At 39.9% G+C, this 23,944-nt stretch overlaps 1 protein-coding gene across 1 annotated transcript in view; it reads right to left on the bottom strand.

Moving 5' to 3' along the window:
* LOC308138057 (VPS10 domain-containing receptor SorCS1-like) overlaps positions 1 to 19,039 on the bottom strand; it is a gene marked incomplete at its 3' end in the record, with an annotated part of 51,198 nt that extends 32,159 nt beyond the window's left edge. The window contains exons 1-2 of the mRNA XM_080506996.1: positions 18,383 to 19,039; positions 63 to 130 (exon numbers count right to left, since the gene is read on the bottom strand). Coding sequence (XP_080363122.1) covers positions 63 to 130; positions 18,383 to 19,030 — 716 coding nt within the window. The 5' untranslated portion in view covers positions 19,031 to 19,039. The remainder of the gene's footprint in view (positions 1 to 62; positions 131 to 18,382) is intronic.
* Between the last annotated feature and the right edge of the window lie 4,905 nt (positions 19,040 to 23,944).

Genomic DNA, 23,944 nt, shown 5'->3' on the forward strand with positions numbered 1-23,944 from the left:
ATAATGCTTTGAAAAGCAACAACAGCTTGTTCTGTTGTATCTTTTATAGGGCTCGGGCTTACCTCCATAAGGAACTCTCCGTAACTCTTCCTGAGTTGAAGTCGTAGTATTTTGTCAACATGAGAATCACCTGCAACACAGATCAAACAGATTACTGGCTTTCAGGCGGTGCAACATCAAAAGCGAACAGCGGCAATAAAGTGTCACGTAGCAAAGTCGCTCATGTACACGTCCATTAAGCTCCCTGACAGACAGTGCTTTATTAAACCCCCTGAAAGTGTGAAGACACATCACCTCGCTGGCCTATTTGTAGAGAGAAGCCACGTGCATATTCTCTGGGGATAATCCGATATGTGGCGTGATGGCTTCTGAGACCCGGTGGACTACCAGCAAACGCTGTGACTAAATGAATAAATAAGTCAACGCCATAATTTATTCGAGGCATACAAAGGCAGGCCTCATAAATATCTCGGACATCTTTTTGGTAGAAGACCATAAAATGTGACAAAGTCATACGTGGTTTACAGTCCACAGGCCTTCACTTGCATGAAAAGCTGTAGATTTCAAGATGTCAGGTAAATTACTATCAATATATAGCTCGCAGCGGACATTTCAATCTGCCTCTTTTCCACAGAAATACGTGACTCTAAATCAAAAGCAGCTTGTTTGTATTTGCATGTCATTTCTCATGCATGAAGTGCTGTTTACCAGCTTTTAGCCAGTAATTTCTTTAAACCTTTAATTGCTAAATAGCATAAGGAAATGTGAGTATATATACTTTAGATTAAATGAATGCGAATACACAAAAAGTCATTCACACGAAGGTGTTTATCGCATATTTGTTCATCACCATTTTCAGGAATTAATTGCTCCAGAAATGTCCTGTCTGCACCATGCAATCATAAAATCTGCAGATCATATCGCTCTCTGGAGACAACTCTCTGTGCATCTTTCTCTGCCTTTCATAGCGGCCTTCTAAATATAAAGTGTTATGAGTGTTTGGGGTAGCACTCCTGATAATGAGTAAAAACTGCATCATGTAAACAAGAAATTTTAACTCCACCATAAAATCCGATCTCACAGAAGTCTCTTTCTAGGCATGAATCAACAAACAAAAAGTCCATCTTTCTCACCTTTGATGAAAATGGGCCCCCTGTTAAAGATAATTGCTCGAGTGAAACAGAACTGACAAAATTAAAGACTGAAATAAAGAAAAGAAAAGCTGTTATTTGTGAGACACTGCCACCCAACTGCACCTGACTGTGGATGAAAGAAGACTAAAATCATACATCACACTGCTGGTCAGTTTATCAGTTTATGTTCACTAAATAACCAGAAAAGCATGTTTATGGACTGACCAAAACTAAAAGCTCCAACCTGGACCAGAACTGTGTCCATGTCCAAACTAACCAGCAAAGACATTAGACTGCTTTTACAGGAGACATGGCTCACATGTGTTAACTGTGTGCAAAAGCCTTATTCAGACGGGCTGTTGCCTCCCAAGAAGGGCCTTACAAATGGCTGAAAACAAGGAAACTAAACACATCTTAGAATCAGACCGGGAATCTTCTCGCTGTGACTCGACACCGAATATACAGCAGTCAACCGCATCAAATAATTATTTATTTGCAGGAAAACAGCATCACATATTAATTCTAATGTCCTGTTGTGCTTGTGGGTGCATTCAGAAATGTCTGTAGCCGTGCAAGCTGCAAACATTTTTCTTTGTTGTAGTATGGTTGGAAATACATGTACTGTTTAATTCTGTTGTTAAGCCCGTAAATCATGGTCGGAAAAAAAAATTGCTTTTCCAGAGATAAAGGCAGCATCCACCCACAGGTAGACAAAAAGAACTACTTTAACTAAGTTTTGCATTATAAACCAGCAAATATTTGTATAGAGATCATTATCTTCTATATAATTCTACGAATCAATGCAGTGACTAATAGAACTGCTTGGCTTCATACCCTGTCCATGCCTCTCTTATACTTTGTGAATATTAAATAATGCCACACATCCTCTTGCTGTTAATAACGTGCTCATATCCTCTGTGTAGAGAGGCTGACTAAGAAAAATCTGACTCTGCTTCTTCCCTGTGCTGAAAGTATGAAATGCTTTTTATGAGAGCTACTCCAGACGTTATTCACAGAGCTTGTTATAACTTTGGTACCAAGTGTCCAGAAAGGGCTGCAAAGATTTATGGTCTCCTAGTAATATGGCCTTTACACCTTCCAAAAGTCATACCCTCATGGACACTGTCATACACAATAAAACAACCAGCAGCAGTCTGGAAATTAGGAAGAATTACACCCACTCACATCCGCACACCCCCGCCGCTTCTGTATTGCAATTAACTTTATGCGTTTACTTGGAAAGACGCCAGGCTTACAGTGAGATGTACTGTAATGCGTGTCCACCTTATTGCAAGCCAGGAACGTTTCCTGTGTTCTTAGCGATATTGAAAGCGGAAGGTGAAGCTTTATGGTGGCAGTTAACACACCAATATAGCGATTCAATATTCCCTTTGTAGATATTCCTATGTCAAACAGGTGTTTGAAGATCAGCAAGTCACGAGTACCATTAAATTGCTATTTGAAATCACTGCATGAAGGCTCCTCTATTAAGAATTACACCACAGACTGGATGACGGAAATTCTATATTTTAATAATCATTGTATATGTTTTTATGTTTTAGCGCTTCTCTCTCTTTGAGTTATCCAAAAAATAAATAAATAAATAAACTGGTCACATTTGGTGTGAGCTACCAAGCAGTGCGTCACACATGAGACTGCACCAAGGCATTTTAAAATGGGATAACTTGACATCCAAGCGCAAGCAAATTGATTTTTTTCAACTCTAATCCTTTGTAAATCTTAAACCTTGGAAGTAAATGGACTGGGATGAATTTGATCATTATGTAAGAATGAATAGGGGCTTATTGCTGACTTAAAAGGCTTAGGGTGAAGAGATTACTGGTGAGAAAGGAAGGTGTTGTATGAAAAGGCATAGAGGTGGGATAAAACTATGGAGAAAGGTGGAACGGGGGGGTTCTATTATTGAAGGATGAACACCTGAGACAAATGAAATGAGCAACAGAGCACGCATTGCAATTCATTCCCACTCGCAGCTACCCGTTGATCCGGCCTTATCAGCTGTTGGAATTAAGTTGCCTCATCAATAAAACTGTCATCACATTTAGCCACAGCAATTAAACAGATGGATGATTCCATAAAAGCAATTGTTACAAGCGTCACTGACTGGAATATTAACAATAAGGACAAATGTTACACGTCAAAACTTGGACATGTTTGTAAGATTTTTGCTCTTTTCATATAATCTCCCGATCCTCTTTGAACCTGTACAAAATAAACACATTGACAACTGTGTTATACAGGGCACAGCACATTATGGTACTCTTGTAAATTCAGTAATCACATTGCAAGTACTGATCCACTATAACTGTTGTGTATCGTACAGCATTTGGCTGCATGATGATCAGAAAACCATCCTTTTCTGCACACTTGAACAATAATCGCCCAAGTCTATGTGGAAAAACTTGAAAAAACAAGTGTCCACCTGTTAAGCTAGAAAAAAGAACAGATTTGCAGAGATGGGACAAACATGTGATGGTGAATTTCAAACTCTGAAGCCAACTGTGTCTCATACTTATCACAACATGTTTCCATTTGCTGCTTCTCGAGCTGCTTTTTTTTTTTTTTTTATCAGCTTGTGTTGTTGCTGTGAATTTTTATTTTTTTTAATACAGATTATCCTTGACCAAACGTGCAATTAGAATTCCCTATTGTGTGCAACCCACAAGCCAAATAAAAAAAATATTTTTGGTTTCTTTTGGGATGGAAGGAGATGCTGATATCAGCTACAGTATATTTGACAACAATTGTAAATATGCTGCAGATACCTGAAATCTTCAAAATGCATGCTAATTTGCATACATGCAATTATTAGCCATAATTCTCATATATACAAAACTTGGCCCCGTGTTGTAAGAGCGAGTTTCTGTTACTTTATTAGTCATAAAATGTGCCATTCCTTTCCTGCCGGTGTGCTCAATTATTCTAAAAACAAAAGCAGAGACAATTGTATTGCAGATTACATAACATATTGAGGTATTTTAGAAGTCTGACAAAAACAGAGTTCATAAAGTCATGCGGCACATTAAGCACGGCTGCAGCTGGAGTGCAGCTCCCAGGTTGTTATCAAGGTTTGGCAGAGTCTCGCAGAACCTTGGGGAGAGCCTCAAAACAACTCGCTCAACAAAAGTTGGCAAATGAGACAAACTCGCCGTTTAAGGGAAGAATGGAGGTGTATCAGAGGTTAACCCCAACTTCAGTATTGGGTTCCATAGATAGATAGATAGATAGATAGATAGATAGATAGATAGATAGATAGATAGATAGATAGATAGATGGCGCCTCGTGATGCTAAAGTAACATAGATATTAATTTACACAAGCAGTAATTAAGTGAAGAAGTAATGTCAGACTGTTTGAAGTCATAATTAATGTGTGACATATAATATATTTTTTTATTTTGGACAATGACCTCCTGCTGTGCACCAATGGTGTCTCTGGTTCAAATCGAGGATGGCCTCTGAGGCCCTTCTGTGAGGAGTTTGCATGATCTTTCCGTGCGTACGTGGGTTTTCTCCCAACACCCTGGCTTCCTCCCACAGTCATATACAGTATGTGGGCCTAATTGGTGTGTGTGGTTGTTTCTTCGTGGACCGGCGACCTTTGTCCGGGGATGTGGCGTGTTATTATATTATACACTAAAACTATATTGGGAATGGGGAGATAGTAAGATGAGACATCGTGAGGCATTAGAACTTTATGTAGTAGTCGGTGACATTAAATGTCATTACAGAGGCAAACTAATTGGAAGATGGAAAGTGTGAACACCAGCTTACAAGTTATCAACACCACCGAAGTGTTAACAACGTAGCAATGAGTGCCTCTCTACACAACAAACAGACTATAGCCAGCAGATTTAGCGTCCTCCAGGGACATGGATAGCATAAACTTCACTTGATAAAATCGCTACATTAAACAGCATCAGTTAACATCTTTAATAAAGCAAGAATCGTCCTCCTCCATTACTGTGTTTATTATTGCCCTGCGACTCTCTATGCGGCGACAAAAGCCTGCAGCAGGGCCCACAGTCGTACACTTCAATACCACCTGAGTGAGACACACAATGTACAGAGGCTTTTGTGTGTCACATCAATTTATATCACTTCATTAACAAAGGCAAGATTTCCTCGTGGGCCAGATGCTGCGCTGGCGCTGGGTTGTTTGAAGTCAGAACTGTTGGCTCTCCCACAGATAGCAGGTCACTGCAGTCATAAATTATAAAACAACTTCACAATATCACTTCGCACATCATAAACTATTGGTGTCCTGATAAAGCTGGATTATAAACACAAGCAGGAGTTAAACTGCCGTAAATGTGCCGAAGATTTGGGTAAATAAAACATTTTCAGTCCCTGACTCCAAGCCCTTATGTGAGGCATTGTTATGGGTGTGTGCGATTTACTGTCATTCTTGAAGCAATAAAGTTAAGCTCTAATGTGACTGATGACAGCACTTTGTTGCCTTGGCAGACGGTAATTCAACTGATCTGTGAACATCAAATAAACAACGCTTCCATTGGTGCAGGTGCTTCACGGTGAAACTGTCTTCCCAGCAAAACAGCATGCGTCTGACTTTATTGGACCGCTTGTGTTGAGACAACAGCAGTGTGTCGGAGGACACACTTGGTTGATAAGTCATCTGAGACTACTCCCTCCTTCCTCCAGCTTACATTCTCGCATCATTTGCTTTTTCGCCATAAATGAAAGCCCCGGCGAGTTCAGCAGCGATGGCTAAGGCGGCCTGCTGAGCTTGGAAGCTCCAGCATGCATGAGGAGGGGGTCGGATCAATGCCGGCAAGATTAGACAGCAAGTGGGTAGGTTTTCCAGTCCAACCGAAAACTTGTGCCCACTGTGCAAGTTCTTTTCTCCTCAGCAAAAAAAAAAAAAAAAAAAAAAGTCCTTTTAAATGCTTAAATTTTGAAGTGCTGAGCGAGATTCTAAAAGATTAGTCACATGTCTAGGAACTAAAAGCTTCCCAGGCTCTTTAATATAGTACATTTCCTTTGACATAAATAAAATACAAACAGCTGATCAGATAAATATGCCAGGGAAGGATTTCTCTAACCCATATGCCTTATTAGTCTCACCAACTGTGTTTGACACCTGCTCTTTGCCAGAATGCATCACTATAAATTACAAACGCACAACTTGAGTGAGTGAATCAAAGTTATGGTTTTGAATGTAAGGCTTTTCCTGCAGCAGCCAGATGGTATAATTCATGTGAACGAGTGATGCAGGTGGCCTCTGTAAAATGAAAGTGTTGTGAGGCACAAAATGAGGCACAACCTGAGCAATGAGCAACAACAAAAAAAAACAACACACACACACACACACACACACACACACACACACACACACACACACACACACACACACACACACACACACACACACACACACACACACACAGCAACAACAAACCAGGCTAGCGTTTTTGATTCATCATTGGAAGGAAGAGGATCGCCAAGCTGCTGAGAACTGAAAACACATTTCAAAAGAGATATTTAACTTTTTTTTTATGCAAGAGTGAGAAAAATGTTTTTAAAAAATGGGCAAACAGTGCAGAAAACTTGAACAGCACCTGTATGCACTAGTAGGGTGATCAAACGTCCACTTTTACCTGGACATGTACACATTTCTGTCCGGCCTGGGTTATCTGGGATGGGGCGTATACAGCCATGAAAGTGTCCATGTTTTAATGTTTTTCAAGGGACTAATAAGTATGTATTTAAATTGAATGGAGCGTCATGTGGAATTGTATGGTTCTTTGTTGTACATGATACAATCAATCTCCGAAATGTAACCTTGAGGCCAGCTTGGCTACACTCACAAACAAAGGGAGAAGACATTTGAGTGCTGCTTTCCTCAGTGACTGGAGCAAAACTTCCCATTTACAATGCCAGGTGCAACGAACGGGTCCAGAACTGGCACATATGTGTCATTGTCTCACCGGAATTTGAAAAGAGAGATATTATTCTATTGTAGTATTTTGATTTTCTCACTAGAAGAGACATTTCCCCTATCATTATTCAATTACTTAACTATTTAAGCAATTTTGTGTACTATTGATTGTGGGAGAATAATTTAGACATAATAATGTTGAGCAACACCAATTTGAAACTGTGTCTCGGTTATAGAGATATATGACTTGATCATATAATTGAACTTTCTATCCATACTGAAGGCATTCTTTCTATGTTATTCAACTATATGGCACCTCTGAGTGACCTTCAAATATCAATTAAGTGTCTCGAGGCCAGGTCAAGTGTCCTCACAATATGGTCACAATTTATACAAGGCAAGACACGACAAATGTGACATAATGGTATAATGGTGCAAACGGAGCCCTGCAGTTACTGATTCACTGTCAATAAATCAAAGGGAGCAAGAGATGATGCAAGAAAATTAGAAGGTTATGGAACAACAGGCAGCGTAGATTGTAGTGAAAGTATTTGTGTTCTATGTAAAACAGAAAACTGTGCTTCAAACCTTATGAATGTCGTTGCTTTTGTACCTCTATGCGCCCATTGCATTGGAATGGGTTCATCGATGATGCCTAACATGGCAGCAGTGTCGGTTGCAAGTTGTCTTTGAGGCTGTTAAATACCTCGAGGTAACACACAATAATGCTTGTAAGCTTCAACCATTCATGTTGCTTCTAACTTCAACACTGATCCCAAAGACTCCTGGTGGTTTTACAATACTTCTCTGTATCTGAGAGCTTCCAGGAGACGGACAGATATACGTAAGGCTCTGAGAGGGTCTGTATGCATGTTTAACAAAGAGCAATAATTGGCCTTAACACCACTTTCACCATAGTCGATTGGTCACCAGAAATGTGGGAATACCAGTGATAGAAAGCCCAAAAATGTGGGCATCAACGCTGCGTGGGCTTAGAAGAAGGGCACAGCTCCTTCTTGTAGGAATCATCAGTTCTTCATAGTGTCCTGATAGAAGCTGTTAAGTCAGGTGGATTCATGACTGCATTCATCAGACGTGCACGAAAAAAAAAAAAAAAGCTATGGTCATATTTTTTTGACATTAATTGTCAGGACGTGATTTTATTTAAACAATACAAGTGCAAATTAACAAAGAGAGCGTTTGGTTAACAGCTGCAACTCCAATTACTCTGAAGCTTTAGCAGCTGTTCATGAAACGACAGTGAGTCACAGTGAAAAAAGGCGGAGCACACAGTGCAAACATAAGCTGGATTCAGAGAAAAACAAAGAAACTCAAAGCGCCTGTGTGATCAAACAAACAAGGAAAAAAAATTGGAAAGGGGTGCGATCTTATTATACACTGATCCTGGCAAATTAACTTTATTCTGGTCTGGAATAAAAAATCTTTACCTGATTTGGAGTTTCTGTTCTGTTATGCACTCAGTGGAGAAGAAAGGAAACCCAGGAGGCGAACACAGCTTGCTGATAAAAAACACACTCAGCAGGATTTCAAGGCGTCAGAGAACCTCGCCACAGGAAGGCTTGGTGGCTTGGCAGAGCTGAACCCCGCCTGCCAGTAGTTGCTGTGCAGTGATAAGCTTAAAAAACCCTGTCCCTCTGTTTATTCGTGCAGCACAGGAAACGCCACAGTCACAAATCTAACTCTTTGTCTTATGTTGTGTTCGATTGAGTGTTGCAATCCTGACGATTATGTATTTCATGAATTTATTTATGTGCGTGATTTCCATTCCCTGAAACAGTGCTGCAGCATCCTCCTCCGGCCCTCCGCAGCCTGTCCATCACAGCCGCCCCGGAGAGAAGGGGAGCCGGTGGAGGTCCGTTCCGAAAGCATCAACTTGTCTGAGCAAATCAACCTGTTTTATGAGGCAAACTACTGTTGTCCAGAACAGGGCTGTTCGTGGTGCAAGGCTGAAGAAGTATGGTCAAGGTGCCGGAGCCTGGTGTGATAAAATGGTCGAAAGATGCTGAGGACTGAATTGAATTCCGCTATCGACCATATTAAGTCTCCTTTGCGCTCCCCTATGGAGAAGCAGGAACAAAAGGTTGTTTTAAATGCCAAGACAACCCCATCATCAGCCAAACTAGGCAATGCTGTTATCGGGGTAAAGAAAACGCAATTTCTGTGGTAATAATGTCCAACTGTGTTCTCCTCACAGCGGGGCGAGGTATATTGACAAGTTGATGTACTGAGACAGTCAATATTTTAAACCATTAAAAAAAAATTATCAATTCATCTTGATATGTATCAGGATTAATTATATAATCTGTCAAAGAAATAATAGCTAATACTAATATTGTTGCTGCCAACGTTATTTATAAAATTTTATTTAATTTATAAACCCTGCACATTGTTGGTTAGCTTTCTGCAACAACAACAAACAAAAGGCCAAACACAGCCGAGGTGGAATCTGATTGTTTCAAGCTCATCCAGAGTGGCGATGCACAGAGGGTACCAAGAGATTAAATTATAGAAACCTCCAAAAAAAGACAAAAAGACCGCAATTGATGTCTCTTTTTATTTTTGGCCAACTACAGGAAGATCTACAGGACAGTATATTGAGATCAGCTCTGTTGTGCAGTTTATAAAGGGCCAAAAGACAAGAACCTGAACTAAAGATAGCAGATTCCAGGATGTTTAGGCTTTTACTGGCAGTAGATTAAGAAGGAGTATAATCACTATTCAAAAAAATAAATAAAGAAATCTGCTATCATATACTGCATTCATTTACCATTTTTACAGAAAACTGCTTAAACTTAATTCGGAAGCAGAAGTCATATCCTTGCTGTTCAAATAACGTTTAGAAAGGAGTTTTATTTACTTTTTATAGATGAAGTAATGAATGATATCGCTGAGGAAAAATTATAATTGTGGCAGCACACACTCAGATTACAGAGAAGCCAGTGGCCTTTTACAGAAAACTGTTACATTAACTTCACAAGCATTTCTACCAGCATGATTTCAACAGGAACATAATTTTAAGCAAAATTACTCTTTTCCTTTTATATTTCACTGTGCACTGGAGTGAAGGCATTACAAGTGAAAATAACAAAAATTAAATGAAAACGAATCAATAAAATGCTTCAATTTATCATTACTAATAAAGCAATAAAGGATCAAATATTTCACATTGCAATCATCAATCCATATTTTGAGGATTATATTTTGTCCCCTTCTTGTGTTAAGAGTCAAAGAAGACGATAAATGCCACCCCTGTGTTTCTCTTTTATGTGTGACTTATTTAGTTTTCCCCCAACGCACACCTGTGTCCCTCTTCTTTTTCCAGCAGTTTTTTTTTTCATTTCAGGCTCCTTTAACCTGCATATTTAATCATGTTCTGCATTTAGTATTTTTTTCATTTTCATGCGCCATGCATTGCATTTTAACAGTTTGTGTTGAGTTGGGTAAGATGTATGCTTATATATAACAGTATTCCCTCTATGACCGCTGATTGATTATCTATCTATCTATCTATCTATCTATCTATCTATCTATCTATCTATCTATCTATCTATCTATCTATCTATCTATCTATCTATCTATCAAGATAGACACTTTCCGACTGCAAGCCACAGCGCATCCTCCATACAGTACTTTCAGTTATATTTTCGGCTATATGAGTAGACGTCAGGGGAGTCAACACAAATGACAAAACTCATAATGAGAAAGATTTATATATTTTTTTCTTCATCCTGAAATACTCCTGGGCTCCATCTGCTCATTAATAGATCATTTACTTGTTTGCCTTGGACTAATGACACTGGTGCACACAGACTGAAACATCCCTGGTTAATTACAGCATTAACAACTTCACATTTATCTCTGCAGCACTAAATCCAGTCTTTTATGGATGTTTTGTCAATCTGGAATGGTTTAAGTACAGAAGCCTCCTGCATGGTATCGCTGTTAAAAACGGCTGGGCTATAAATTTGACAGCTCGGTTGTGTAGTGGTCTGCAATGTTGCCAGACAACAACAAAAAAAGTCTGCTTTTGGGTAGACGGCCTGTGTGTGGAGTTTTATTGTTTCGCTTGTTTCGCTATAGTTTTACCTCTGGTACTCTGGCTTCCCTTCCAGAGACATACGAGTGAGGCTCATGTCTCGATTGAAATTCATGTTGGGCCAAGGCTGCTTAAAGTTTGCGTGGGTGATCTTGTTTCTGTTACTATTACTGCAACCGTGCGTTGAACTGGCTACCTATTCTACCAATAGACGGATGGAAAGTAAATGCACTGACAGCTCACTCGTCTCATAGCGCAGCTAAACTGAAATATAAATAATGCAAGCTCAGATGCATTGAAGTGGAACTGGAAGCTGTAACACATTATTTCATCCACTAATGGTTCAGTAGAAGCAAATAGGCATCGAGTAACTGGTGGCTGCATACCTGGCCTGTCCTGAGTTTGCAGATGGATGAAACCAGGCTCTCAGAGCTCAATGAGGCAGACGTGGGGAAGCAATGCACTAAGCTATTACGTGCTAGGTTTATGAAGATGATGAGGCCTTCTACAGAAAGTGAGAAGCTAAAAATACTACAAAACATGGATTGCGAAAGGAGGAGAGGCAGCTCCTCGAGGTTGCTCAAGGCAGAGAAAGGGGTGTTTCCCCATGAGCAGCAAGCCGATGGTAAATCTCAACAAATATTCCAGGCATAGTAGACTTTGAGTACCCACAAGCAGATGATTCAGCTAAAGGCAAAGAGAGATTATGAGAGCCCGTTTGCCAACAAATGCAAAAGCAGAGAGATAAAGTAATTCAGTCTAAATACACTAACGACTGAGAACAAACTGTAGCTCAAGGCCTCTGTAGACAGAGGCTCCCAATAGAGGGTAGATCCTCAAAGTACAAAACAAGCTTTATTCATGGGTTTAGGTACAAATAAGCACAAGGGACTGGTGTGATCCAAAAACCAGGCAAGGAAGCAAAGGCCAAAAAAAACCAAAGAAGTCAACACTGGGAACAGAGCTGGAATACAAATGTCCACAAGGATGAAATGGAGAAAATCTGACAGAGAAAACACTGGGAAGTATATACTGTTGTTTGCCATGTTAACCAATTAGAGAACGGAGGGCAGGTGAGCAGCAGACAGCAGGTGTGGACAGTCAGGGGGGGTTTGGGGGGTAAAAGAAAGTTGTAGTCACAAACAAAACCAGAAATGTAACAGAACATTTTATTTATTTATTTATTTACTTGTTTATTTGTTTATTTATTTATTTATTTATTTATTTATTTATTTATTTATCCTGGGGGGGCGTAGGCCTTCAGTGAGATAGATCTAAATGTCGTCTGGTGCCAAAACAAATTTGCTCTTTGCAAGTGAAGGCTCTGAGATACTTTGCCCGTTGTGAATTTTATTGATTTATTATTGATTTATTGCTGGGGCCACCGGACCGGAGTGGAAAGAAAGAGACCGTAAGTGGATTACACTGACAAGAACAACAAACATTACAGCGACAGCGACAATATCACTTCAAAATAAAAACTAAAAAAGGTCCACAAAAGTCCGTGCGTGTGTGTGTGTTCGAGTGTGTTTGGCACCATTAACCAACATTATCATGAGTACTAATACAACACACTGCATTTAAAACACCTGCTTTGGTGGAAAACTGAGTAGAACAGATGTGCTGAGGATCATACGGGGGCAAAACAACCACAATAGACACTGAACACAATCGAGGACGAGCTGACAGCTCAACCGGGCAAACAGGATGTCAAAATGCTTTCACACCCACGGGGCAGTTCAGACTTTGTAATTCACCTTGCTAGTCTTTGTACCGTGTGACGAAACTAGAACATGCGAAAAAATAACCCAAAATAAAAAATACAAGGGCAACATGCAAACTAGGCCTCCTGCTTTCTCCAAAAATAAAGTTCAACATTTTTTAAAGTAAGCCATTGGTCATTTGAACTGATGCAAATGTGATCGATATCTTGTAATCTCAAAATAGGTAGTGTACTGCACTGAGAAGATTCAAACTGACTTAAACCTGTAAAAACACAGAGGTACGATGTCGTTTTTTGGCTATAAAATGCTTAAAAGTTCAGGTTTGGAAGTGGATAGATGGAGTGATGGGTCATACTTAAAACTCTCTTCTAAAGGAATGCTGTTTATCCAGACAGTGGAAACAAAAACCTTTTTTTTATCCCCAAATATGGAACATGAGCCCAGAAATATTTTTTTTTTAATACAAATCAAGCATTCGAGAAAATACCTAACATGCTTATAATTACTGATTGTGCTATTTGTTTTACGAGCTCAAGGATCCAGTGGACAAGTACCCAGAGTTTCTATATTATTAAAGAGTCCATGTTTATGAAATAACTGAGGTAATAGAGGTGACCTTGGTGAAGCATACAGCATCATTGGAAGCCTGGCGAAGGGTGAACAGGAAGCCAGGACAGCAATGGGATAAAGAGGAATTCAGAGTTGAAGACTGACTTGCATTCAACAAGAGACCGCATTCAGAATCAAAAAGCTCAGGTTCGTCCAAATCCAGAAGCAGAGATTTCCACATCATCTCCATCATCTGCAGATGAGAGGTAGTGCAAGCAGTGTAGAAGAGACCAGTGCTTTTACTCAACTTATCTTCAATCAGTTCATTATAGTATAATAAAACACCCTGAATCGTGTTCAAAAACAGCTGACGCAGAGGTGGCCATACTGGAGTTAAAGCTTAAATCGTATTGATCCATGAGCAGTTTATGTCCAGAAATGTTTGTGACCATGAAAGACTCATCATGGTATGTTTGTGGCTGTCTCCTGGATTTCGCAGTAGCTTCCTGTTACCCACCATAAGAACCATGAGCTTCCTCGGGATCACAACTGTTCCACAAAGACTAAGCAAACCATATGCGCACACAGAGCACGGTTCTTATTGAAGTTATGGCTCCACTATGAAAGGTTCCACATATTCTAACTCTGATGGCTGCAATGATTTTTGTTTTGTCTTCTTCTGTCATGCAATATTTCCTTTCAACTGACACCAACATGTTTGGAAAAAAAACGAATTCTGAGAACTGTGAATGTTACGTGCCATCAGCAGTTGGGTAGTATTAGTGTAATGACTCTCTGATACTACAGAGGCAAATACTCTAACTATTCTCTCATTTCATCATGAATATGTGTAGTTTCTAACTGATAAAAGCCCATAAATACACCAACTGCACATTTAAAGTCCGAAGTTGTATAAGCATTGGCATTTCCTGATTTAAAACATGTTCAATGCTGGCAGCTCTTTAAGGCCAATGTGTCTTTGGATGAAATTTGATTGAAATGCTCCATTAGACATGCAGGTTTCTTACAACAGGTAAATCATTCAAGGCCGTGATGGCATGAATGCTACGCCAGAAGTACTTTCAAAGTTTGGATGGAGCAAACACTGATTAAATAGAGGGAAAAAAATGTGTATACTCAAATGAAGTCCTTGAAGTGCACCAATTAAGTGCTGTGGCTGAGTCGTGGGGAATCCAGTGAGGAGACAGCTGGAACTGAAATGTTGAATTTAACAGACAACAGCCATGTGAATCACTGTGGCAGCTGCTTGTGGACTGAGTAGCCTTTCAAAATCTTCCTTGTATTCGAGCTGATTGAAAAGCTGAAACATCTCAGCAGCTTAGTTTTCAGACTGTTATAATGGGAAGAGTGATAAAAGGAAAAAGGCAGATCCGACAACCAGGTTTTTAGCTGCAAAATAAATCCTGTAATTAGACAGGAAACATAAATATCAAGGCAAGGCGATAACAAGCTCAGACAGGGTGTCTCACAAGCCGTACAAATTGGCTGATGTCCTGTAGACCTGATGCTAAATCAGTTATCACGTTTCATAAGTTGCTAACAGAAACAACAAACATCTAAACTTTTGAAGCTTGCCTAAAAATGTTGTTGTGCATGTGACAAACTCCACACGTGAGGGCAACGGTGAGAAGTGTCAGAACAGTCTCCCACACAAACGAGCCTCAAGCCAGAGGAGACATTTCACGTGCAACAACGTATGAACACTGCAGGAATTTTTCAGCCGCGATGCTCTTTTACTTTCTTTGTATTTGTAGGCCAATGTGTCTGCAGTCTGTCTCTTTCTTATCATCCAGTGTTTAAGATAAGGGCGTGTATTGATGTGGAACCGACTGCAAAATGTCTTCTTTTTTTCATGAAAGCTGGATAAAAACCTTACAAGTAGGGGAGATTTGGACTAAAAAAGAAAAGTTCGGGATTCGATTCAATTTGGAATATCTTTTTTCCCAATGCACTTAAAAATTACTGTAGATGTCAGACATATTGTCAAAAGTGATTGTCCTCAGAGTTAAAATGCATATACACAATCCCAAAATAAAAAGTAAATGAGGCGCTGTCGTTCAACAAATTCAAGCTTTAACCAGGTTAAAGCAAAAGTCTAACAGCAACTACGGAAACCCACAAGGAATGGTAGAACGGAATGCGAAAAATCCCTCCAAAAAATGGGAAGGAAAAAAACTAGAATTTGCAAAATAAATATATTTTTTAGCTCGAAATTCGATTAATAGATTAAATAAATTTTTTGCCCAGCCCTACTTACAAATGAACTGTAATCGTTATAAAGTTAAACAGTGATGTTTAATTGGACTAAGGAACATTAGTTAATTCTAAAATTGCACTGCTACTTTAAACAGATTTATTAAAAGTACACCAGATGGACAATCTGTGAGTTTTCTGGTTGACCACCTGGCCTGCTCTTGTATGGAGAAAGAGAGGGTGTGGTGAGTTTAAAAAGTGGGTACACACACATTACGACAGAATTAAACACAAAATACATTGGTCCACTTCACTTCAATCTTTAAAATTAAACTTTTAACACTCAGCAATACCTTGTATTTTTCACATACTTCTCGAATCGAAACATTTACTTGGTTTTTATCCACACAAGGACAACACGTCCCCATAACATGAGTGTGAGAATAGATTTTGACTCCTGCAATAGGAATGAACTCACCCCAGCAAACACACACATATAGCCACATTGTGAGACGGTGGGGTGACAGTCTGTGCAGCATGGAAGATTTCCCAAAGCACATAGTATTTCATGTACCTGTGAAAACTGTTCTGCTATGAGCGATGCTATGCTCATGATAATGATTTGAATCAAAGTCTTTGTATTGAATTTATTCTTCCATGTTTGCCAATACATGTCATGATAAAGAAAAATGTAAGACTTATTTAGAGTTAGATGACTATTAAAAGGCTAGTTGGTCATAAGTACATGGAGCTATAAAAGAAGAGCCAGGGGCAGTTGATTTCTCTTTTGCTCCCAAATATAATGCTTAACCTAAACTGAAATCCTGCTTGTTATAGCTTCGTAAACTCTCAGCAAGAATCCAAATAAGTCTCATTGACCAAAAGCTGAACTGTTACTTTATAGACGTGAATAGTTTTAAAAGTATGGCTTGCCCAAAATCCTCGTTTTATTTTCTTTTGGAGCCTTTATTGCTCTTCACTTATGTGTCAAAGAAATATACAATTTCTTGAGATAAAAGGAGCTCGCCTTGGCTCTGTGCTCTATCAGTGTGCATGCAGCCCTTAGATAATGTATTCAAAATGTGGATTTCCACAGTTATGCTGATGACACAGAATTATACATATCCGTGCTGCCAAATGATACAAACTCTCTCCAATCCGAAATGTACTTTCCCTATATATAACTTTCTAATATTCAATGAAAGACAAATAAGCTAGAAATACATTTGTTTCGCCCAGGGCCAAAAGAGATATTCAAAAATCTTGAATCTGTGCGTCTCCAGATCAAACTGAGGTATTATAAGACAGTGTGTAGGGCTTTGATCATCGTATTAAATTTCACCTAGTAATCATTATTCTTTCATCTCTGAAGTGTAGCCATGTCAAAAACTAAATTCTTGCAACATCTTCAGCAGAGGACGCAGGGATACATTTCACTGGCCTGACTAAAAAGTCTGTCAGAGGATTACAGATGAATTGAATTCTGCTGCAGACTCTTGACCAAAGCCAGACAAAGAGCACACTGAGTGACTATGGTCTTAGTTGGACTTGACATGACTCCACATAGCTTTTACAATTGATTGCAATGTCTCGCTGCTGGAATATAAAGACCTAAATGGCTTGGGACTGGCTTACATTGAGACTCTCTGTTGTTTTAACTGCTTTCACGCTCACTCATACTCTCCACTGTGGGTTGTTTGAAGTTCAAAACCATATAAGACATTAGAAAATTGGATCCTCCCAAACTGCAGAGTGGCGCTCCCCTTGGATATGAGGGAGACAACCACAGTGGGCATTATTAAGGTGCATATCTATTTCTCTTGGCTTCTCTGTTCCAGCTTCACTTGTGAGCATTATCTGCCGCATGGGCTTATTATATATGTAGCACTTTACTATATAACATTGTTGCACATTGTCATTGTATAAAATTGCTTTTTGCAATTTTACTACTAATTGAATGTTTTATGAAACACTTCAATTGAATTAAGTCTATAGTGAGCCTATACATTCATTTAGATTTTGTGATTAATGCCACTCTTATTATTATTTTTTTATTATTATCATCATTATTATTATGAATAATAATTATTAATGATGCTGCGTTATATAATCAGGCTTTGAGCAAGGTGGATAGGCTAAAAGCTCTGGTTGCAAAATTCCATGTGATTATTGAGCAAATTTACGAACAGGATTTACCCACAGCCAAAAAAACACAAACCAGCAAAGAGAAGAAAAGAAGAAAAAAAAGACACCTGCAGAATGCTAATCCGTGCGTGTCAATTAGTACATTAATGAGGGGGGGGGGGGGGGGGGGGGGGCACAAAAGAACAAGAAGATGGTCTCATTCTGGTCAAGCAAATACAAAATTTACATTATCTGCTGTTTCCCCTCAGAATGCATCCATACCTGCCAAGTCAGCTTATCAATAAACAATAGCATGTGAAGAGAGAGAGAGGGAGAGAGAGAGAGAGAGAGAGAGAGAGAGAGAGAGAGAGAGAGAGAGAGAGAGAGAGAGAGAGAGAGAGAGAGAGAGCGAGAGAGAGAGAAGGGGGGGTTGGGGGGGGGGGGGGTCTGACGCATGGCATGAGAAACAAACGAGATTGAATCCCTCAAACTCTGCAAGCCCCCAGCAGTGTCAGATTCAATCTCTATCACGCTCTCCGCGGTCAAAACTGCATCTTCAAATGTCTGAAAGTGTCACGCAACATCTGTGAGTGAGCGCTGACCACACTGCGTCAAAGGAGGTCCGTGCGTAAATGTGGAGCACTCAAAGTATAGCCTACTTACGCTGCTGTTTTGTCCGGACCAGTGCACCATCGCCTGGTTGTGAGCAGTGTCACTGGCGAGCGCAAATGTGGAACTTGTGAGCAGGAACTCCTCCGGGTCCGGAGCCGAGGCGTCCTCCGCGCCCTCGACTCGGAATTCGGACCAAGTCTCTGCGCTCCTCGCGCCGCGTGACCGTCCCCACGAAGTGCGCACATCCTCGTCCTCCGACACGTTCAAATCGCTGTTTTCAACCTGAAAGCTTTCACTGTTGTCCTCCCTTGTGCTATTCTCGGTCAAGTTAGAGGAAGAAGGTTCAGCAGTGTGAGGGATCACTTTGCAAAGTTTGCGGAGATCGTTCGACGCGTCCTTCTGCAGACAACTTGTGTTATTTTCTCCCGACTGCGGCTGCACTTTGGACGAACTTTCTTTGTGCTTTTCGTCCCCCTGGTCTGCGGGCGAACCTTCGGTAAATCCAACAAATTCTGGCTCGCCAAAACTGGTCTCGTCCAGCGCGGAGAGTTCCCGTGGAAAAGCTCCGATGAGCGGCAGATGGCAGGACGGAATGCACCTCACCTCCGCTTGCGTTCCGCCCAGGATGGAAGTTATGGTGAGGAACCAAATCCACTCGGAGAAAATGATCAAAATGCAGTGGCCGAGGCGCGTCTCCATTCTACGTTGATTCCGGTCTTCAGGCGCGTTAGAAACATATCATTTTGAGTCTGTCATCACCTGGTGAAGTGGAGCCCGTGAATGCGCTGTGGGGAGGTGCAGCAGCAGTGCGCGGACAAGTCTTCCCAAGTACTGATGCAAACGATGCATCAGAGGAGGAGCTGGAGGCTGAATCCTGCTGGAGAGGGGAGCGGGCCCGTATCACCGCATCCTCATCTCAACCTGAATAGAAAAAAAACAAAAAAAAAACATGGCATGGGCGGATACTCTTAATTAAGTTATCTCCCCGCAAAGTGCACCTCTTTTTCTATTGCTCTCTGTTTTGTTTTGTTTTGTTTTTCAAAAGTGTGCCCGGTACTGTGTAACTATCAAATGTGTGATATCACATAAGCAATTACGCACAAAATTAAAACAACCCTGAGTGGTCTTCTGGCGGTGGTGGTCCCAGGTGGGAAAATCTAGAAACATGAATGAGTCTAGTCCTTGAGTCTGGGAGCTGAAACGTTACTGACAGTGGCTTTTATGGAAGATACAATGAGGCTTTGCATTTTCCATTAGCACAGGTCTGAGTAATCAATTAACAAGATTGCCTGTGTTCATTGTCAATTATACCATGCAGGTAATGACTGTGTTGGGGCCTGCCTGCAAAATGGGCTGGAAATCGTTTCATTTAGGCTGCACTCCTGTATTTTTCCATTAAAGGCAGCTGAATCGAGCAAATGCATATTACCCCAAATCTTATTCTCTGTTTTCTATGGCCTCGTTTCAGGTTAACAGAGGCTTGTTATATGACAGGAAATAATGAGGGGGATTCAAAGCAGTAGTGGGTAAGCAATCATTCTCACTACAGACCTTCTCTGATCTGTGCTGCTGTGTGTAAGTAAAGAGGAGCATGCAGGTGCCATGGCAATAATCTGGAACCTGCTACGTCTGTGCAATGCAGACCTCCCATACATATGTTGTTACATTTCTCTATATAATTCAGTTTTTGTTTCACTATAGGTTAATGGTAGACCATTAGAAGGACTAAAATATGTCCAAACTCTGTGATTAGATTCTATTTCTGGGCAACATTTAGTCAATAGGATGAGGATGCTGTTGACTGGTGACTGATGCCGAAGAGACTCCTTATATTGAGCTGTGTTCTCCCCATCGCTCTGAGCTGCGACGTGATCCTGTTCCACATACGGGTCAACTGCACAGAGACGTCTTTCATTGCCAGCCATTAGTGATGCAGTGAGCAGGAGCTGTCTCAATCTGTTTCAGTTAGCCCCCACCAGACAAGGGGAAACCAGTCTATAATGCAGATTGATGGCTGACTGAGAATTTCAATCATGGAGAACACTGGCTAAAAAGCTCAGGTCTGCACTGTAACGCAAATCCGACCGTGGCCAAGTACAATGCAGAGTATCCCTTCAACAAAGTAACGCCTGTGTGTGTGTGTGTGTGTGTGTGTGTGTGTGTGTGTGTGTGTGTGTGTGTGTGTGTGTGTGTGTGTGTGTGTGTGTGTGTGTGTGTGTGTGTGTGTGTGAGTGAGAGAGAGAGAGAGAGAGAGAGAGTGAGAGAGAGAGAGAGAGAGAGAGAGAGAGAGAGAGAGAGAGAGAGAGAGAGAGCGAGAGAATAAATCCGAACATCATATTAACTCTTCACAATAATATTTTGTTTGCTTTCCTCTGAATTCAAACATTGTTCAATCTTGATGAGACACGTCAGGACGGATCACGTACAACACTCGCACCAACAATCATGAGCAACAGTAAATGGTAAATGGATTTCACTTATATAGTGCTTTTCCAGCACATGAGCAGTGCGCAAAGCACATTACATTGTTAATCACATTCACTCATTCACAGACATACACACGCACACATCCACGCAGTAATAGATGTGGCTGCCATGCAAAGTGTCTAGTATAATGTCTGATCGTTGTAACCTTGAAATGCACAATTCTAGCCACTTCAAAAAGGCGGTTAATTTGCATTGTTGACCACAACAACACCACCAGTGATTAGAAATCCCAGGATGTTCCCTTGCTGTACAAAGCCTAGTCAGTTGTTTGACTTGGACAACTCAGATTCACACAGGACAAAAATGAAATGCCAGGTCCCAGAAGGGTATTACGTTTTTTTACACAGCTGTGCATCCTTTTAACTTACTGCAATTTATTTTTTTCAGGATCAATTTGCAATGACAGCTGAGTCATATTAAGTTTCTTCATTTCCGATGCTTTCCGTGTTTAATTGTGAACCATTTTTGCAGATCCCACCTGGTTTGGTTTTACTCATATTTCTCTGATGGATCATTTCAGAAGAAGAAAAAAGCCACTAATTACCAACATTATTAATTTATCTGCTTATCATCTTCTCAGATCACCAACTACTTGGTTAAATTAGAAAACAGTATAAAGTCGAATTGGCAACACCACAGGGACTTAGGTGACATTTTGATATTACTATAAATATTGTAAAATAGTCCCACATCCCACAGATAATATTTTCAAGGCGATATAAATGGAAAGCACACACTTCTGGAAAGATGAAATCAAAGTTCCTGAAAAAAGACTGAAAGTTAAACAAATGTCAACATTTTCTGTTGGCTGACAAGTCAGCGAATAATTGAAGCTAAAAGGAGGCTTTGCTTGCTTTTTTTTATTTCATAAAGTAGATTATTCTTTGAAACCACTGTGGAAAAACAAACGTGTAATCATCACTCTGCGTGTAATAAGTTAATATCTTTCAATAACCTGAAGCGAGGCTTTTGAAATCACACTTTAAATTCACAAGAGATAAAGCATAAAAGGGATTCGAGAAAGTGTGTATTGAATTTGAACTTGGATGCGATGTTGATGTTTGACCTCTCACAAAATGTGAAATTGGCTTTTCAAGGTGGCAGATTTCAGAATTGATGCGATAAAGCACATTTACCAGCATGGCAGCTTAAATGTTTATGTTTCACATTGATCGTAGTGGAAATCTCAATAATTGATCTCCCCTCTTTACTAATTGTTAGATAATGGAAGGTATAGACTTGGCAGCAACACAGGGACTAAGACCTTCTCAAGCTACTGTTTTTTTTACTAAAATCCTACATGTGTAACATTTACATTAATTTAAAAACAGGCAGACGATTGTCCTCTTGAAAATCTGGGACCGAAGACAACTTGAAATATGACGGCGAAGATTTCTGTTTGGCTGATAAACTACAAACAGATCACTGAAGCAGAAGATGAAGATTTACTTCTGTTTTTATTGATAATCCTCAGTGGGAGGATGATCTTGTGTGAATGTCACTGTGTGAAAATAAGTAATTATTTTCCAACAAACTAAACAAAGGGTTTGGAAATCAATCCATGCGGGGAAAGGCACATAAAAGTGGTTAAGGTGCACATTTAATAATAGACATTACTGGATGATTCCGATTCAACAAGTGACAGACACCAGGATGGGTGACAAACAGCCCATTTACATGTATATGTGCATCATTTTGTCTCACCTTTGATTACAGAACACCGATAATTGTACAAATCTTGCTTGTTTTTTCTTTTCCTCATTAGAGTTATTAAAAATGAAAGCATGAAGCTAATAATTACTGACATAATTGATCTGCCTGCCATCCTCTCTGATTACTAACAAATTGGTGCAATAAGAAAACAGTGGAAAACAGTCAAGGTCTGCCTGGAGGGAGTAAGGTGACGTTTTCAAATTACCGGCCTTTCTAAAAGAAATCAAAATCCCACAGATGGAACAAAGACAATAATATAAATGGGGGGGGGAGCCTGATAATTGTCAATTTTGAAAAGACGAAATCAAAGACTGCTTGAAAAATGACAAACAATCTAAAAAAAACATTATATGCTGACTGACAAGTGGTCGGCACATCATCCGAGCTGAAGATGAAAGTTGACTCCTGTTTTTATTGATAATGTAGATTCTTCTCTGAATGCACAGGGGGAGGCTGAACTCCTGTGAATGTCATTCACAGCGGAATAAGTAATTATTTTTCACTAAACTGAATGGAGGCTTTTGAAAACACACTTCAAAATAGATCTATGCATAGAAAAAGAACAGAGAAGCCGACTTGATGTGGAATAGCACAAAACCTGAGAAAGTCCAACCTCCTAAAAGGAGCTTTTTGACTTCTCGCAGTCTTCAAATTTGAATTTACAAGGTGACAGACAGACAGACTTATTACAGCAAATTCATGTGTTCAACATCACATCTCATCTCTGCAATGGATCATTTGTGTAAACTCTGCTCAGTTTTTGCTTTGCTCTTTATATTTATATGATGGATATCAAAAGAAGAAAGGATAGACGTAATAATAATTACTATCAGTGAAAAGCAGGCTTGGTTTTGCCGGCAGGGACGAAGGTGACTTTTTCAAATTTCTGTCTTTATCTAAAAAAAAAAAGTAGTGCCAAATCTTAGAGGTGTAACATTTGTAGCAATAAAAGTGGAATACAAGGGTGGGAAATGTCACTTTTTTGACAAGACTCAAATGACAAACAATGAATTGAATATCAACACTTTCTGTTGACTGACAGGTAGTCAACATAGCATTTAAGTAAAAGGTGAATGTTTACTTCTGATTTTATTGATGTTAAAGATTTCCTCTTTTATTCCAATGCGTGGGGACAAACGTTTGTAAATGTCACTCAGACTGAAAATAATTTGAAGCTATAGAAATCACCTAACGCATGGGGAGAAAAAAAAAGGGGGGGGGGCATAAATGCAGAGTTTTCGTGTAAAGGTCTCAAAGCTGAGAAGAATCAGGATCCTTTTGACTTCTCACAGACTTTAAATTTCACTTTGCAAGGTGATAGATTGCAGGACTGATGTGGTATAGCACATTTATGTGTGCAACATGGCATCTGAGTGGAATCATTGTCTTTCGACAGACAAGATTGCTGCTTTG

This window comes from Blennius ocellaris, assembly GCF_963422515.1.
Source record: "Blennius ocellaris genome assembly, chromosome: 13".
NCBI classification, from domain to species: Eukaryota; Metazoa; Chordata; class Actinopteri; order Blenniiformes; family Blenniidae; genus Blennius; species Blennius ocellaris.